The sequence below is a fragment of the Pituophis catenifer genome, unplaced genomic scaffold (assembly GCF_029215685.1).
Source record: "Pituophis catenifer annectens isolate HBS135680 unplaced genomic scaffold, rPitCat1.0.hap2 SCAF_3, whole genome shotgun sequence".
Taxonomy (NCBI): Eukaryota; Metazoa; Chordata; class Lepidosauria; order Squamata; family Colubridae; genus Pituophis; species Pituophis catenifer.
The window spans coordinates 115,496,138-115,515,806 of NW_027256883.1; the positions used below are offsets into that span (position 1 = coordinate 115,496,138).

A 19,669-nucleotide genomic window follows, 5' to 3' on the forward strand; every position below is an offset into this window, starting at 1 on the left:
TCAGAGCCAGATTTGTATCTGAAGCTTTGAACAAAGAAAGAACTCTGATATGATGGTTTTTATACATTTCTAAGACAAAGGATTCAGAGAGATCATACATTTTCCATATATGGTTAATCATGAGATCATACATCCGATTTTCCTTATATGGTTACATACACTGGATAATAAGTTCATCTAATTATTTAAAACATTAATCTTAGTTTACAAAATTATCTTAGCTGCACAACTTTTCTTAAGTACTCGGAGTTGCTAATGGGAGAGTTACTACTGTCCTTGGGTAAATTTATTGGATTAAGTAACTCTTTGTAACATATAGGTCTTTGTGTCATTCACAGTGAGGTCACTCAGATGTTTTTCCATATGGCAGTCCTTTCCGTGACATCTAGGTCTCAGAAGATATATTACCACTTAAAGGGGTTTAACTGTTTGTTAATGTAATTTCCAACAAGCACTTTCCTCTCTTATAATAATGTGAATAGAAAGGGTCTCTCAGAGTTCATGTATCCAAGCATGTCTTCCCCTTATAATAATGTGAATAGAGAGGGTCCCCCAGAGCCCATATATCTGACTCTGTATGATTCCTATTTTATTCACATTATTTCTTTTATCTACATTATTCTTTATTTGCTATATTTACCTCAGATTGCACATGGTGTGTTTTTGTCTTATTGTTTTCTTCCCCACCCACCCCCGATAATGAATTCCTATGCCAAATCTTTTCCTATCGTAAAGGCTGATCAAAGTCCATAATAAAAATATTTGACTTGATTTAAAAGTTGCAATACTAGAAAACAGCTGTTATGCTGTAAAATGAAACTTTAGACCAAACATCAGCAATACAGGTAATCCTCAACTTATGGCCACAACATAGCCTAAAATTTATGCTGCTAAGTGAGACATTTGTTAAGTGAGTTTTGCCCCATTTTGTGACCTTTCTTGCCAACGTTGTTAGCAAATCACTGCAGTTATTAAATTAGTAACCCAGTTGTTAAATGAATGTGGCTTCCCCATTGATTTTGCTTGTCAGAAGACTGCAAAAGATGATCACATGACCTTGGGACATTGTAATCGTCATAAATATGAGCCAGTTGACAAGCTGGCTCTGAATTTTAATCACATGACCATGTGGATGCTGCAAAGGTCGTAAGTATGAAAAATGGTCACAAGTCACTTTTTCAGTGTCATTTTAATGGTTTTTTAGTAACTTTTAATAGTTAGTAAATGAATGGTTGTAAGTCAAGGACTACCAGTATTGTCTGAAAGCTACCTGTAGAAACACAAGCAGCATATATTTATTTTCATGCTTCTTCATTGGATTCCAATTTACTTCTATGCCCAATTCAAGATTTAAAGATTTTAATATTTAAAGCTCTACATAGTTTGGCACTCATGTACCTCTGTGATCATCTCTCCCATCTAGAATCAGCCTATGCAGATTCATCCCAGGAAGAGTTCTTGAGGGCCTCTACTGCCCAAGGAGACTCAACGTAGCCCTTTCTTACTGTTGGCCCCATGCTATGGAATATCCTCGCCCCTGAATCACAGGGCAACCCCATCTTATTTGTCTTTGACGAAGCTGTGAAAACCACCCTATTCAAGCAGAGTTTCAATGTGAGTGGTGGATTGGGCTATTTTGTAATTTCTTGTGGTATCTATGGTGGAGTGATTTATGGATTATTGTAATGGTCTGTGAGCATAAACTTGGGATATTGGAGGAAGAACCACAGTCTAGACAACCGTCGGAAAAGAGGAATCTGAATCTAAATAAGGGATGGAGATGGAGGAAGCATCTCAGAAAAGAACCATCCTAATTCTTCAGACTTGCAAATTTCTGTTACTGTATAACCTTATAAGAAAAGTACTGTTAGTATTCATGGTTCTGGTTTCCTGTCTGCATTATCTCAAGGCACTAACATCAATCTGGTTGAAATACAGTGGTGTTGAAATGTTGTAATAAATACATATATACATACACGTGTTGTCAGTTCACATTAAAAATTTTATCAACATCTTCTAGTCATAATCTGGAGCACATAAATGATATTGCTTTGGCATCAGAGGTTCCAATTAGCTATTACGGTAAATAATACTGCTGGATATTTAACTTTAATATTAAAGTTAAAACCAGTGGTAGTTTATCCATACAACAGTAGGGAAGTTAGACAACAAATCTAACCGCTCTTTAAAAAATCCAAAATTCGAAGTTTATTATATGTTAAAACAAATATTAAAACTGAAAGCTTGCTTGTAACGTTATGCTTTTTGTCTAACCAGGCACTTTCCATATCCTTGCATATCTTTATCCTTGCATATTTTATTGGCTGTTATATGTAAAATTGTATTCACACAATTTGGATGTTGTTCATCTTTCTGCTTTCCCATGAAGAAAAAAAAAATCCATGGATAACAAGTGTAGTATAGAGCGACAAGATCTTGTCTGTTCTGAAAAAAGCAGCATGGAATAGAAATAACTGTTTGATATTTACAGACCTTATGAAACTGTGCATATGCAGTTACTTTTTCTTGTCAGAAAGAAAATGTAGATTTTCTCAGATAAATGTATTTTCTATTGACTAAGAAAAGGTGAAAACCTTATCTTTTTATAAAGCTATTTCACATTTGTAAGGCATTTATGTTAATTTGTTGGTGGTAAAGATATATAGAGTTGTGACATTTTCCAATAGCTATTTCAACCCAGCAACTTTATTGGGTAGGCCAATAATGGCTAACCTTTTCTGGACCAAGTGGCCAAAGCATGCGTGTGTGAATGCACACGTGCGTGCCCAAACCCCCAAAATGCAATGTGCGCACAGCCCTATGCATGTGCCCCACCCACTGTGCATGCGCACGTGTTCCCCCGCAGCACCCCACCCCCATGCATGCGCAGCAGAGACCCGAACACCAGTTGGCCAATGGGAGGCGCACATGCATGCACAGTAGAGCTGAACTGGGGTGATGGCTCTTATGCCATCAGAAAGGGTGCTGGGTGCCACCTCTGGCATGCGTGCCATCACAGGGGAGGCCATTCCCCATGGGGTAGGCCATTTCCCATAAGTGCTGCGGTGGTGCAGTGGTTAGAATGCAGTGCTGCAGACTACTTCTGCTAACTGCTGGCTGCCTGCAATTTGGCAGATCGAATCTCACCAGGCTCAAGGTTGACTCAGCCTTCCATCCTTCCGAGGTGGGTAAAACAAGGACCCAGATTGTTGGGAGCAATATGCTCTCTGTAAACCACTTAGAGAGGGTTGTAAAGCACTGTGAAGTTTAAGTGCTATTGCTATCTCATCCTCTGTCACCCGCTTCTCCTTTTGTCTTCAGTCGTTTCCAACATCAGGGTCTTTTCCAGTGAGTCCTCTTTTCTCATTTGGTGGCCAAAGTATTTTTACATACATTGTTACTACCGTATTTACAGTATGTTTTAATCATGTAGTTTCACCGACTTACTTGTATCTCAGCTAGATTATTTCCAAGTCTAACCTGTGGTCCAGTGTATGCACATCACTTAGAATGATTGTATTTTACATTAATTTAGGGATCAACCTACCAATTTGTCATTGCTGCCAAATCCCCTCCCAAAGTTGCACTGATGTTGTAATTTTTAATGTGTAAGAAGAAAAAAGTTGTTAACACATGGGAAATAATTGTATGAACAGTACTAATTACATTTAATTTAAATGTAAATTAAATGTAGTTTGTGATAGCTTCATCCACCTTTGGGAATGAAAGGCAAAATGCAGTCTCCCACCTGGCAAATGAGGCATATTAAACACAATGAAGCCTAATCAGTCTTTCAAATTATAACTTCTAGTTCACCAAGTATTTTAAGCCAATGGATGTGTCCTATTTGCATGCCAGAATAATACATCCATATTACATCCAATTTGTTATCTGCCATGATTTACTGTATACATTCTGCATATTCTCCTTCAAAGCAGTAATAAAAAACCACCAGAATTTCATAGTGGTACTTTTCTCATACAGACCGCTATTAAATCTTGTCATTTCTCAGAGCTGCTGAAAAGTGCTTTGTGAAGATTAGAGGGGCAGTTGCCCAGGGATGTATAAAACTTGTTTGAATTCTGTAGAAGAAAGAAGCATCTATTAACAAGTCAGGATGTAACAGTTAAAAGCTGCCCAGACTTCAACTTACAAGTGTTCCTGACAATAAAAATCATTACAACTTAAGAAATAATTCTGTGACAAGGCGTTCCATAGTTTAGGGGCACCATAGAAGGGACAAACTGTTAAAAGAAAAATGTATCTGTAGCATTTTTTAAAAAACTCAATTCAAAATTCTGAGAAACAGGATATGTTCAATTTGATTAAATCTTATTTTGTAAAGCAATAGAACAGTAATCTTAGGGGCTTTTTTCTCACTACATGAAGCTGTATAACTGCAGCATGGTATCCATGGGAATCAATATTCTTCAGGATACTTTGACTAATGCCTATCTGGCTCTATGTTCTACTTCTGTTTGACAATTTGATTTAAACATTTTTAATGGGAATCTAGCATAGTGCAAAGCATTAGCATCCATCCTTATTTTTAGTTCCTAAAATACAACCAGACCCCACAAATGCCTTAAATGCATTATTAGAAAATAAAGAATAGTTAAGTGGTGCAGCCTAATACTTTCTTTTGATATTGCACCACAAGGGAATTCTGATAAAGTTCTGAAGTTTGCAGACAATATAACGATTTTAGGCCTCATTTGAGACGCTGATGAGTCTGCATATAGATGGGAGGTTAAACAAAAACTGGCCCTATAGTACATACATTATTTGCCTGTACATACATTATTTGTTTCCTAGTACAATCTGATAGCTTATTAGTAACCTTGACTATCACTAAGTGTTGTATCTTTTTATTCTTGATGAATGTATTTTATTCTCCTTATGTATACTGAGAGCGTATACACCAAAGACAAATTCCTTGTGTGTCCAATCACACTTGGCCAATAAAGAATTCAATTCTATTCTACATAACAATCTGGAGCTGACCATACTTAAAACTGTTGAGGAGAGTGGATTTTAGGAGCCCTTCTATTTTACTGCCTCTTACTATATTCGACAGCACAGTAACAGAGTTTTTCCGTTGTATAATATCCCAGGACTTGAAATAGATGCTCAACATTAGAACCTTAATTAAAAAGAATGCATACAACAAAGAATGTTCTTCCTGCAGGAAGTTCAGACTGCCCCAGGATCTGTTTTACAGAGGAATTATTCAGTCTGTTATTTGTACTTCTATAACTGTTTGGTTAGATACAGGTACAGACTCCAGCAGTTAAGATTGTGGAAACAATTGCAACCAGCCTGTCTTCCATAGATCTGTACATTGTTCGAGTCAGGAGAGCTGAGTAAATATCCACAGACCCCTCACATCTTGGACATAAACTGTTTTAACTCCTTCCCTCAGGACAGTGCTATAGGGCAGGGGTCTCCAACCTGGGCCACTTTAAGCCTGGCGGACTTCAACTCCCAGAATTCCCCAACCAGCAAAACTGAAGTCCACCAGGCTTAAAGTAGCTCAGATTGGAGACCTCTGGGTCACCAACCTTTCGGACCTCAGGGACCACTAAATTCATAATTTTAAATGCCGCAGACCACTAATATGATCTGCCTAATGACCGGCTGTGTGGGCATGGCAAGGTGGTCATGTGACTGGGCGGACGTGGTCAACTCAATGTCACTCACGTCGAGGGGCACCTTGCCAGCCCCTACTTGCTACTCCTCGCCTGCCCGCCTGGGCTCTTTAGGGCCCCAACAGGAAGCAGTTTTTGGAGCTAAGCAGCCACCACAAGAAAGAGTTGGCAAAACAGCTGGCTCAGTTAAAATTGGATATGACCGAGAAGGAGACTTAGCAGAAGCACCTCACTGAGGACTACGAGCATAAGCTTTCCAAAGAGGGAAGACCTGCGGGAGTGCAAGGCCAGGTACTGGTGCCTGGAGGCTCAGCGGGCTGAGATGGTCAGCCAGTTCCAGGCCATGATGCAGTCCCACTGGAACAAGGTCCTCCGGCTCTTCGCCAGCAGCAACACTTCCCCCCAGCCTTCGTCCAAAGCCCCGCACCAGGAGGCTGAAGCAGACCCCAAGTCGGAATTTCTGCCCCCCTCCGACCCACACAAAAAGACCCTGAAGGGGGAGACTCTCTGCAGCAGCATAAACATTCATTGTACGTATCCAGCCCAGGGGCCGTAGTTTGAGGACCCCTGATTTAGTGCAATATAAAAAATGCAAATAATTTTTCTAGAGACCACCAAAATTTTCTCATGGACCACCAGTGATCCACGGACCACCTGTTGGTGACCACTGCTATAGAGCATTGTATGCCAAAATTAGACACCAGGACAGTTTTTTCCCTTTATGCCATCACTCTCACTGTCTGTTAACCCATGGAGTGTGGCTGTGGTATTGTTTATCTTTCTTGTCTTCTTTATTCCCCCTTTTATCGGATTATTCTGTTGCTTTGCATGTACACAGAATATTTTTGTACCAAATTCCTTGTGAGTCTAATCACATTGGCCAAATAAAGTATTCTATTCAATTCAATAATGTGTCAATTACTCAGAAAAAGGAGAAAGATAAACTAGTAGTGAGACCCCTTTAGATGTACATGGACTGATATACGTACATGGACTGATATATGTACATGGACTGATATATGACTGGCTGTGAGAAAACCACCTTTTGTGGTTAACACTTTGCAAGACCTTAATTGACTTTCCTTGAAAGTTCATTGAATAGAGCTTTGCAGCAATCTGTATTCAAGCAGCAATATCTGATCTGCAGGGTATGTGAGCAGGCACCAAGCATACAGTCAGGTCCAGAAATATTGGGACATCGACACAATTCTAACATCTTTGGCTCTATACACAACCACAATGGAGTTTGGATGAAACAAACACAATGTGCTTTAACTGCAGACTGTCAGCTTTAATTTGAGGGTATGTACATCCAACTCAGGTGAACGGTGTAGGACTTACAGCAGTTTGCATATGTGCCTCCCACTTGTTAAGGGACCAAAAGTAATGGGACAGAATAATAATCATAAATCAAACTTTCCCTTCTTAATACTTGGTTGCAAATCCTTTGCAGTCAATCACAGCCTGAAGTCTGGAATGCATAGACATCTCCAGACGCTGGGTTTCATCCCTGGTGATGCTCTGCCAGGCCTCTACTGCAACTGTCTTCAGTTCCTGCTTGTTCTTGGGGCATTTTCCCTTCAGTTTTGTCTTCAGCAAGTGAAATGCATGCTCAATGGGATTCAGGTCAGGTGATTGACTTGGCCATTGCATAACATTCCACTTCTGTCCCTTCAAAAAGTCTTTGGTTGCTTTTGCAGTATGCTTTGGGTCATTGTCCATCTGCACTATGAAGTGCCGTCCAATGAGTTCTGCAGCATTTGGCTGAATGTGAGCAGATAATATTGCCCAAAACACTTCAGAATTCATCCTGCTGCTTTTGTCAGCAGTCACATCATCAATAAATACAAGAGAACCAGTTCCATTGGCAGCCATACATGCCCACGCCATGACACTACCACCACCATGCTTCACTGATGAGGTGGTATGCTTAGGATCATGAGCAGTTCCTTTCCTTCTCCATACTCTTCTCTTCCCATCACTCAGGTACAAGTTGATCTTGGTCTCATCTGTCCATAGGATCTTGTTCCAGAACTGTGAAGGCTTTGTTAGATGTTGTTTGGCAAACTCTAATCTGGCCTTCCTGTTTTTGAAGCTCACCAATGGTTTACATCTTGTGGTGAACCCTCTGTATTCACTCTGGTGAAGTCTTCTCTTGATTGTTGACTTTGACACACATACACCTATCTCCTGGAGAGTGTTCTTGATCTGGCCAACTGTTGTGAAGGGTGTTTTCTTCACCAGGGAAAGAATTCTTCAGTCATCCACCACACTTGTTTTCCATGGTCTCCCAGGTCTTTTGGTGTTGCTGAGCTCACCGGTGCAGTCCTTCTTTTTGAGAATGTTTCAAACAGTTGTTTTGGCCATGCCTAATGTTCTTGCTATCTCTCTGATGGGTTTGTTTTGTTTCTTCAGCCTAATGATGGCTTGCTTCACTGGTAGTGACAGCTCTTTGGATCTCATCTTGAGAGTTGACAGCAACAGATTCCAAATGCAAATAGCATACTTGAAATGAACTCTGGGCCTTTTATCTGCATATTGTAATTGGGGTAATGAGGGAATATCACACACCTGGCCATGGAACAGCTGAGAAGCCAACTGTCCCATTACTTTTGGTCCCTTAACAAGTGGGAGGCACATATACAAACTGCTGTAAGTCCTACACTGTTCACCTGAGTTGGATGTACATACCCTCAAATTAAAGCTGACAGTCTGCAGTTAACGCACATTGTGTTTGTTTCATTCCAACTCCATTGTGGTGATGTATAGAGCCAAAGATGTTAGAATTGTGTCGATGTCCAAATATTTCTGGACCTGACTGTATGTGGGGAACATTTTAAAACACTGGCATTTTTTGACTCTGCAGCTCCTGCACAGTCTCTGGAAGGATGCATGTTAAGGTGTCCCTTATAAGTGCCAGATACTGGCAACACACACTGAATCATATTTTGCTCTCTGAATCTGGATTACTGCACGTTCCTATCACTTATTAGTCTTTCATGACTCTTATTGCTCTCTTTTCATTACTCTTTCTCTAAGTATACATTAGTAACAGGCAAGAAAACCACACTTTGAAAATTAATATTTAACAGTGACCATTTTATTATTTTTCATTTTACAAAAAAAGCAAGATATAAAAATGAGCAAAATCTTCCTAATTCCATTAAATGTAAATGGAATATATTAGCGATCTTTGCTCCAAAGTCACATTCAAGCTGCTTTCATTCTGGAATGCTCTACATCTTTTAGGAAACTCATGCCTTACTGTGTTATAGGTGATTTTTTTTTTCTCCCTGATCGACATCATCTTATTTAATACAACTTGGAATATGACCATAATAAGAGCAAAATTCAAGATCCTCTAGGTCACAGTACCTGAATACTGATCAAGGAATGTCTGCATTTTCAGATAAAACTATACATTAAATTGCTAGGGGGACAATATCAACTTAGCATCCCTGTGTGACATTTCTCTCATTGCTCCAGTATAACGTATAGAATCTGTGGTCCCACATTCTGGTATCATGAGTAATTTTTATGTTAATTGCACATTTTATGAGTTATGTACACAGGAAAACAGTTATCAGAGAGTGGTGCAAGAGGTAACTGGAAGTTAGAAATTAAGGGAAAATGTCATCCCAAAGAAAAGTTCTTTGGCAGCAGCCCCAGTCAAATGCAGTGTGTAGTTTTGCACTAATCCTTCTTTACACATATTACATTATCAAGAGGCAACTGTTAAACTGAATTCCCTCAAATGATCTCTGTTCCTTTCCTTAAATAATTCATTGCAACAGCAAGCGATTGTAATGAATTCATTACAAATGGTTGCATTCAATTGTTATAAAAACATTTACACAACAATGCACAAACCTTTCCATAGACCTTTGCTAGGTGGCATAACTTTTACCGTTTGATTAAAAAAAAAAAAAGCAAGGTCCTGCTTCCCTCCCCACCCCACCCCAATTTTAAAAAGCAATCCTGCGACAGATTACATGGAATGCTGCCTGACTAGCTAAGGAGTTTAAAATATTGATGTCAATCCCCGCTCAGAAAAATCTATCTGAAGAGGGAAAGGCAGTGTCTTGTCATGATTTTCTGAAAATGTAGCTCCAATGCAAAAATTTGCATTTGTTATTAAAATCTTCTGTAGGTATCTTCTTAAAAACAAATTTTCATTTTTTTTTTTTACATTTATCCAACATTTCACAAAAAGTTTGATATGTCTATTAAGCCACAGATTATGAAAAAGCAAAAAGGCAAGCCAAGAGAGACAGATGCTACCCACAGGGCAGTGATGGCAATTGGTTTTTTTGGTCTTGTACCCAGCATTTCCCACACCCATGGCAGAAGGGGATTTTTCGCTGGATTTAAACTGTTTTCCTGGCAGTTAAGACCCGGACAATGGAACCTACACCTCCAGCAGCAAGAGCCTGCAAAACAGAAAAACAACCATACACACAGAGTAAACTTAATTATGGATGTTTATGAAATTTTTAATACAAAGAGGTTTAGAAAATTAGAAATACCAGCATTCCACACAAGAAACCTAGTATCATGGGGGTGGGGAAGAGAGATGGCTACACAAACAGCTTTACAATACAAATCACTGGCAGAATCGTGTCTGCTTTGTTTATATTTGCAGCTAAATCTCTTGCTGTAATGTACACTTAGTTCACTGTATAAATTGCTAATTGGACATATGCCAGCAATATTTAAAGAGCACAGAACTTGCTCAATGGCATAATCGAAAAGTTTCTTCTACTTTCTTTAGATAGCAGTTCCTGTCACTTTTATTCAAATCATTCTTAATGTCCTACCAATGAATATGATACTTTTTAACAACTGGGGGAAGCATTTCCATTCTCCTTGAATTCCCCCCCTCCTTCATTTTCTAAAAGCTGAACATTAATTATCTGTAATAAATGTACATTATTTTACATTTCTTTTCATTGGTAATCTAGGACTGTTCTTGATCGGACATTATTTTCCAACCTATGTATAATTTTATTTTTTACAGCTCTCCAACTCTTACATACATTTTCTTTTTGAAGTTCTGGGCACCGGTTTTTTTAGTTCTTTTATGTGACTTTTCCAGCTGTTTCCTATGTGAGGTTGGAAATGAGGTTTTCATCTCTTTGTTGGTTGTTTTTTTCTAAGTCCTCACATTATAAGACATTGTCATGTCTTAGTTCTGTTACTTCAGATTTCCCTAAAGCGTGTGTGTGTGTGTGTGCCAGTGGTGAAATCCCAATTTTTTTACTACCGGTTCTGTGGGCATGGCTTAGTGGGCGTGGCAGGGGAAGGATAGTGCAAAATCTCCATTCCCACCCCACTCTGGGGCCGGCCAGAGGTGGTATTTTCTGGTTCTCCAAACCACTCAAAATTTCCACTATCGGTTCTCCAGAACCTGTCAGAACCAGCTAGATTTCACCCCTGGTGTGTGTATGTGTGTGTGCGCGCACACACACACACACACACACTTTAGAGAAATCTGAAGTAACAGAACTATGATATGACAATGTCTTATAATGTGAGGACTTAGAAACAAAACAGCAAACAATGAGTGAAAACCCCATTTCCAATCTCACATATTCAAATTCCGTTTATCCAATGTTGAGCAGAAGTGTTTCTGAATATGAAGAAGCTGAAAATGTATACTACACTTACCAATTCAAGAAAGTAGTTTAGGAAGCTCATTAATAAGAATAAAGAAATCTGTCATCTGTGTTAACGTACCTTTTCATGCCACTGCAGCAAGACAGCGCTGCTGTTGTCAGAGGGACTCTCAAAACCTTTGTAGATATATTTCATTAATAGATCAACTCCATTTTTATCCAAAGATTGCACAGCTTTTTCAATATCATTGGCTTTGAAAGAGATGAGCACTTTCAGGACAATGCTCTCTGCACGATCCTGGAGACAGAAAGAAAGAGTCATACAGAAGACACCAAAAGCTAAAACTGACTCTGTCTGGAGATGTAGATTACAAACCAGTACACATTTATTTGAAATTAAGATACACTGAGCTCAAATACAGGAATGCATTAAGATATACTATTAATGTTTATCCTAAAATGTCAAATATATTCAATAAGCAGCAAGCAAAAAATATGGCTTATTGATGCAGAAATAACTAATATTTAGGAATCATTCAAGAACATATATTGCTAGACTTCTGATTATGACTTGTGGATGGCAGAAAAAGAAATAAAGGCATCCCATGGTATATTGAACAACAACTCAAATTAGACCATTGCAATAATCTAATATTAAAAAATAAGATTAATATTCTCTTTCTTTCAAGCAACACTTCTTTGTACTAGGTGTTACTTTTGTGTTAGATATCATTATTTAATTCTATGTACTAATTTCATTTTTAGTGCCGTTCTGGTTGAATATGTCCTTGAATCTGTCATTTGCTCTGATTTAGGAGTATGACTTATAAGTCTCACTGAAATCAATAATGCAGACTTTCACTAAGTACATATAGGATTGCAGTATGAAATCTCATGTTCGTAGATTGCATATAGGCCAGAAAGGCCCTTCCTTCTTTAAGATGGGCCTTGCAGCAAGAATTGGAAAGCAGTTATTCCCTACTTCTTGAGAAGAAAAGGCAATGAATAGTGCAATAACATTTATATTTCCAATGGAAATATATGGAAGGATATATTTATCATGCAATACCTTCACTGCACTTAGCTATGGCACTTATATTTTTAATGTGCTATTATTATACATTATTTATAATGCTAAAAACGTTCACATCCCCACTGAAAGTATTGTCAGCAACATCACCCTTTCTTGTGTAATTCTAGGAAAATGACACATTCAATTCAAAATTCACATTACTGTCATTTATATCAGCAAGATTACGATCCTTCCATATATAGTATCAACTCAGAAAGCTGAGTTATTTTTAAATGAAGCAAAACAAGCTTAGATTAACTTAAAGAATACAGAATTTAAAGCTGTTTAAATTTATTTTATTTAAATATATTTAAATTTAATAAAGATATTTAAAGATTAAAAATACAGACCCTCAACACACAATTAAGAAACAGACAAACGAGAAATGTTATCTGTTCTCTGCTCATGCTAAAATATTTTTTTAAATGGTCATGTTACATTAAGTCAGATTCAAGTAAGACTTACTTAATACAGGTGGTCCACTTACGATCATTTTTAGCAACCATTTAAAGTTACAACGGTGCCGAAAAAAGTGACTTACAACTGCGACAGCATCCTATAGTCACGTAACTGTGATCTGCGTATTCAGCAACCATTGTGAATTTACAAAAGTTGCAAGCATCCCATGATCGCCATTCCCAACCTTCCCAGCCAGCTTCTAACAAGCAAAGTCAATGGGGAAGCTGGAAAGGAAGATTGCAACCTCAAGATGCTGTTGCAAGATGTCTCATTAATGTAAAAGGTCATATAATCGGCTGTGGTCATGTGATGCTTCACTTAATAATCATACTGTTTAACAACTAATTTTCTAGTTCCTATTGGGCTTTTAAATCAAGAATTTAATTACATCTGCTTGTTATTCTGTTTCTTCTTAAAATTAAGGCTACAAAACCACAAGTAAACCATGTTTACTTTAGATGCTTTATGGAAAATATTCTGAACTGCAGAATTGATTTACCAATGGCTATTTTTGTAGTTTAAAAAATATCCAGTTACCATACCTTTACAGCTTGACTCTTTGTGTTAATTGGAGGATTCTTCAGAGCTGCCTGTAGGGCTGCCATCATGTTTCCTGTGAAGAGCAGTTAAGGCAAACTTGCCAGTTTTTAGAATCAATGTTATTACTAATAATGTATCACATTTCAAGTATTAGAAGTGCTTCAGACATATTAACTGGAATTTTTGTAAAAGCCATGTAAGGTGAGTGATTACAAGAGTTTTCTAGAAAATGTAAATCCTGTTCCAATTCTTGCACAAATTATATTAATTTCCTAAAAAAATATCATTTCACACTAAAGTCAAGCCAATATTACTTGTCAGCAATCATGAATTGCATTTTCCTTTATTGGAAAGACAGAAGATAAATATAACAAATTATCTTATATTTATTATTAAAAACCTCAAGAAACAAGAATTTGTTATAGAAAAGCAGCTTGCCAAATGCTTTTTTGTGAATTTGTGGCTTTCGGTTCAAATCTCAAGTTGATATATTTTGAAAAATGCCCCACTGTCCATTCTAAAAGTAGCATTAATTTACCATCATATCTTTAGGCAAGTATCTCTGAACAATTAAACAATCAACAGTATATTACTGAGATGTCAAAACTAATTTTGGCAGCTTATCAGTTTGCAACTGAAAATCCACAGTGCAACAAGATCCATAGATCTGAACCAGCAAATACCACTGAACTGCAACTCAGCTATTAAACCATGAAACAACAGGAATACATTTTTCCAATACCTTTTGTTGCCTAGACTTACAAAACCATGTAATATGTACAAAGATAAGAATAGTTATTAGTATGATTAAAAACTAAACTTAATAAGCAAAGAAAATAACTGTGAACAAGAGATACAAAATATGAGAACCATACTTTTCAAATAACATATCAGTGGGTTCTATTCCTATAACTTCTCTTATAGAATTAAGCAGCACTGTAAATGTAACTGTTTCTATAAAAAGAAAACCCGTGCAGAAGCCATATACTTCCTTTTCTGAGAAGAGGAAATGGGGAGACTATAATCAGGACTCCTCTCAATTTCATTACCTTGAAATCTATTAAATGTGTGCAAAAGTAAACTCCAAGAAAAATCCAAATGTAATAATTTGAAATCAGATTTGAAAATTCATGTCATATTAAGCAATTATTTTTTTCTCAAGCAGTAGGGAAGCTTATTAGAAAATGAAAAGCAAAATTTCACACAAATATTTAGACAAACATCTACATTATTTAAAAATGGCAATACTTCCAAATAACAGCATGATTTCTCATTTTAAGAAGTCAAGAATCAGGAATTACTTTACTTCAGTATTTCTTGGCGGAGATATTAGAAACAACACACATCTAATTTGAATTACTGCAACCTTATTTACACTAAACCTGTAGTTAAAATTGGATGCTGTAGTAGCATAAAACACAGTAACAGCTTTTTTGATTTTATAACCATAACTTTCTTTCTTCTTTGAAAAACCTATGATGATGAACCAAAACATTTACAGGCGACTGAAGTTGGGTTAAATAACGAATTGCTCTAACCCAGACGCAGCATCTCCAGAGCAATAATAGGATTATTATTATAGGAGCCTTGGTAGTACAGTGGTTTAATGCACCCTGTAATTAACACAGCTGCCTGCAATTTCTGCAGGTTCGAATCTCACCAGGCTCAAGGTTGACTCAGCTTTCCATCCTTTCTAAGGTAGGTGAAATGAGGACCCAGTTTGTGGGGGCAATAAGCTGACTTTGTATAAAATATACAAAAGAATGAAGGCTATTGCTTAACGCATTGTAAGCCACCCTGAGTCTCCGGAGAAGGGCGGCATATAAATCAAATAAAAAAAAAAAAATAGGCAGAGTATCCAAAAGATTTTGCAATTCCCAAGCTACTAACGCGTATGCACCAAGACACATTCCTTGTGTGTCCAATCACACTTGGCCAATAAAAAATTCGATTCTATTTTATTCTAATCCCAAGTAAAAATAGCGTACTGTTTAAGTACCCTCTAAATTAAAAGCTCCAAGCAGCGATCCTTGCTCTGCTAATTCATAGGCCCCGTTCACATTGCAATTTAGATGGGGCGAGGCAAGGAGTGAACGAACTTTTCAAGTCCGTTTTGAGAGTTTGGACTTCAGGAGCAAAATCGAAATTAATTGAATAAGGAACTCTTTAGAAAAAAACAACCCAACGATCATAGTGACACTACTGGGACGACCTCAATCAGGCTGCAAAAATCCGGACGGTCCCTGGAGTGCAGCGAAGACCCATTTCTGCGCTTCTTTGCTGCTCTCTAGAGATCGTGCACACGGGTCGGTAGATGTGGTCGCCGTAACTCAGGACGCTACTGCCCATGCTGGGGGTGGGATCTGCACTCGCAGTCCGTGATCACCCTCTTTCTCCTTCGGACCCCACCGAGAATGACGTGCCCCGCCTGCCCGCCCAGGCAGCAGAAGGATATTGCCTTAGGCACGAGTCCACCTCGCCCTCGTCCGGCCCCACCTGCCCATCCCCGCCGTCCTCCTCATCCACGAACTTGTTCTCGTCGTACTCGTCCACATCGACGCGGCGGAAGCGCGCGGAGGAGACCGTGTGCTTCGCCATCGCCGCCTCCACCTCCGTCCGGCAAAGAAGCGGCACCAGCACCCTCCCAACCCAAAGCGGAAGAAGGAAGTAGCGGAACCGCGGAGCCGGTAACGCGCATGCGCAACGCCCGCCTGGGCCATTCTCGCCTTGTACGGCAAGCGGAGAACGCAACTTAAAGAGGGTTGGCTGGGGTTTTTTTTTTTTTTTTTGGCTGCCTTATTGGTTACTCCATTTTTTGCTTCGTTTACTATTTTTTTTTATTTTTCCTCGTTAGGGTAGCAGTTGCGCACGCGCAGTACCGCTTTGGGTTATGGGTGACCAGTACTGGGCGCGCCTTGAGAGCCATTTCAACCCCACCCTGATAGGGTCCCCGTGGCTCAGGCGCAGAACTCTTGGGCGAGGTCGCGGGCGCGCGTGTCTTCGTACAGTGGCGCGATGGGGGGCAAGGTCGTTCGGTTTCCATAGAAACTGGGTCCGAGGGTGGGGAACGGTTCACGTCCGCCGTGGTTAAATGAATTAGAATTGTAGCTGAGCGATGTTCCTGTCGGTGAACATTTTTGACATTGTCAACATTTTTGACATTGAAGAAATGTCAAAAAAAAAAAAGAGAGAGAGAGAGAGAGAGAGAGAGAAACCTTCCCCTCCCTCACTTCTGATGAAATTTGAAGTGAGTGGTCCAGCTACAGGGCCTGCTATAAAGAGAGATTTTTTAGATAGTCAGATATGATCGCTCTTCAATGCAAACCTCAGATTATAATTACTGGAATATCCCCCCCCCCCCAAGAAAAATATTCGTAAAGAACTATAGCTCTTCATATTGCTAGGGTTCACATGCTGCCTATGTTAGTTATAGTTCAGTGAAAGATGGTGAAAATCTAATTTTATTATAAGGACAACAGAAAGCTGCCACAATTGTAATAGGAAAACAGCCTCCTTGAATGATGGAAGTTCACAGCATGTCTTATTTCTTTTGCAACAGCATCCTTTCATGTTGTACATCCTATGGGAGGAAGAAGTTACCTTATAATCCACCCACCCCATTATTTGTCAAATGTATACAGCTGCCTCTCACAGATGGGTAATTATCAATACTGGTTACAAAAATTAAAATATTAATTTTTTTTAAAAAGCTGTTATACTGTCGTACAAATGAAAAACAAATACTACAGTCCTCAATTTACATCATTTGTTTAGCAGCCGTTTGAAGTTATAATGGCACTGAAAAAAGTGACTTGCAACTAGTCCTTACACTTCTAATCGTTGCGACATCCCAATTGTCACATGTTCAGAATTCAGGCACTTGGCAACCAACATATATTTACAATGGCTGCAGCATCCCAGGATTATGGGTTTGCCATTTGCGACCTTCCTAGCTGCCTTCCGAGAAGCAAAGTCAATGGCATAAGTCAGATTCGCTTAACAACTGCATTATTCATTTAACAACTGCAGTGTGATTAGCTTAACCTTGGAAAAAAGTTCACAAAATAGGGCATGACTCAACTGCCTTTCTTAGCAATGGAAATTCTGGTACCAATTATGTTTGTATGTCGAGGACTACCTGTATTCTGGGAACTGGGGACTCTTCCTTCAGTAAAGCCTGGGCTGTATCTGAGGGAAGCAGCAGATCTTTGCTCGCCACAAAAGTTTTTCTTGGCATAGATGAACTTCTTGGCCACATATTTTCTAAACATCTAGTGACCTGTATCCTAGGAAGCTGGGGAACAAGCCAGTTTTTCCACAACAGTCTTCAATAAAATCATTGAAGTCATCCAAACTCTGCAGGAGGTAATTCACCAATGTTCAGTGTGGGGAAAATCCTAAAGAAATACTGTTGAATCTCTTAAGCAATAATAATAGGCGTTTTCATATATTTTTCATGGTTGGCCATCTTAGTTCAATGGCAGAGGGTCCTGATGAAATGTTTCCACACTACATTTTGTTATTGCTATTAAAAATGTACATATGTATGTCTTTTTCATCAAATCATTCTGGTTTTAATCTGCCATTTAAAAAAGAATAGCAAAATACATAGTGATTTAAGGCGATAACAAATGAATTAAATTTAATTGAACATATAAATAAATTGGGGATGTGGGATTTTGTATGATTTAAGAGCAGAGACATTCCCTCTATTTAAATTACTGGTTCATCTCTTCCTAAATTAAGATAATGTGACTGATTTAGCAAATTAAAAATATTGTAACATCTTAAAAAGATAATTTTCCTCCAACTGTTTGTTAAGAGTAGAGGTTTTTATGTACTGAATTAAACTAAACCAAACCAAACATAAATTGGCCTATTTTCTAAAGTTCAATGCATTTATAAAAAGACACTAAGACGAGCATGATTGCTAGCTTCACTGAGATTTTATTTAATCCATTTCTCAGTTGCCTTTCATTATGATCAAGATTAGTTCACAGCACAACAATGGAACAGTCTACAAGAGCAAAGAATAACTTATAAAAAATACTTTAAAAGAAAAGAGGTTAAGCTATCATGCTTTAATTCATCTGGTTTGTGGCTCAGTCTCATGGAACTTCATGGGCTTTTCTGCTGCTTGCAGAGCAGCCATCTCTTGTTGCCAAAATTTGTTTCACGTAGGACCTTCCTCTCATTTTGTTTATTTCTGATCTAGAATGTTTGTATGGATTTCAGTTTTAGAGGAACTTTCACAAGCTATTTTATATGTTAACACTGATTAACAGAAGCTAGAAAGCCATTTTACTGTAGCATTCTTTATCACCCAAAATGCATTTTGAAAAATAATTACACGAGTTTATGTAGGAATATGCCATGCATAAGGTGACCAGACGTCCCGCTTTTGGCGGGACAGTCCCGCTTTTGGCGGGACAGTCCCGCTTTTGAGCAATTTGTCCCGCGTCCCGCGGCGTTTTAAAAAAGTCCCGATTTTTCATTCTACCTCCTGAGTCCCGGCTGCCTCCTGAGTCCCAGCTGATGGCTAGAGGGAAAAAACCTGTTTAAACTCTTGCTGCGGGGCTTCAAAGGGCCGCCCTACGTTGATTAGCTCGGCTTCCCCCTCTCAGCTGATTTGCGCAGGGCTCTGCTCTTGCTAAATTGCTCAGCAGTTTTTTTTTTCTCTTTGTGCAAACCAAGCTCAAAACGAAACTGAAAGTAAAACAGGCTGTTGGCTTTGCTGTTTGCTTGCAACGTTGGAAAATTAGGCAGCAGATTTATTTTCCTTTTCCTCACCAAAAAAGGTAGGTGCAAACAATGGGAAATTATTTAGGGCAAAAGGGGAGAGTTCAAGATTTTAAAACACAAAAGAAAAAAAAGCTCTTTTTAACTAGGGAATTGTAATAATTGAGATACTATTAATTGTATACTGTGTTGAAAGCAGAAATGGTTAAGTTGTGGTTTGGAGGAATATATGGGGGAAATTATTTGGTTTATTATTATTGGTAAGTATAATTAATTGATTTGTAAGAAATTGGATTGCATGGAAATAATTGGAATATTCATGTTCATATTGATTAATATACAAAAAAGATAGTTATATAACTAATTGATTTATATTAAAATGTTGAATTTGTATTAAACAACTATATTACATAATTACATAATTAACCAATGTGAGGATGGATATAAAAATAGATGACAATGGGAAGGGGCATAATATAGAATAGAAGGGAAAAATTGAATTTGATTAAGATTAGAGATGAGGATGAAGGGTAATATTGTTTTTTTAAAAAAATAGATGAGGAATAAATATGGCAAAAAGGAAATATAGAAATTGT

At 38.3% G+C, this 19,669-nt stretch overlaps 1 protein-coding gene across 1 annotated transcript; it reads right to left on the reverse strand.

Annotated features, from left to right (window-relative positions):
* Positions 1–9,622: 9,622 nt before the first annotated feature.
* On the reverse strand, positions 9,623–15,977 carry ARPC5 (actin related protein 2/3 complex subunit 5). Its single transcript, XM_070939277.1, has 4 exons — positions 15,789–15,977; positions 13,337–13,408; positions 11,385–11,561; positions 9,623–10,078 (listed from the first exon to the last, which is right to left on the reverse strand). The coding sequence occupies exons 1-4, from the start codon at positions 15,930–15,932 to the stop codon at positions 10,016–10,018; spliced, it is 456 nt and encodes a 151-aa protein (XP_070795378.1). The 5' UTR covers positions 15,933–15,977; the 3' UTR covers positions 9,623–10,015.
* Between the last annotated feature and the right edge of the window lie 3,692 nt (positions 15,978–19,669).

Coding starts and splice junctions, on each gene's coding strand:
- ARPC5 (XM_070939277.1), bottom strand. CDS start 15,932: ATGGCGAAGCACACGGTCTCCTCCGCGCGCTTCCGCCGCGTCGATGTG. Junction 13,409..15,788: donor TGGACTCGTGCCTAAGGCAA/TATCCTTCTGCT, acceptor CTGCTCTTCACA/GGAAACATGATGGCAGCCCT. Junction 10,079..11,384: donor TGCTGCAGTGGCATGAAAAG/GTACGTTAACAC, acceptor TCTGTTTTGCAG/GCTCTTGCTGCTGGAGGTGT.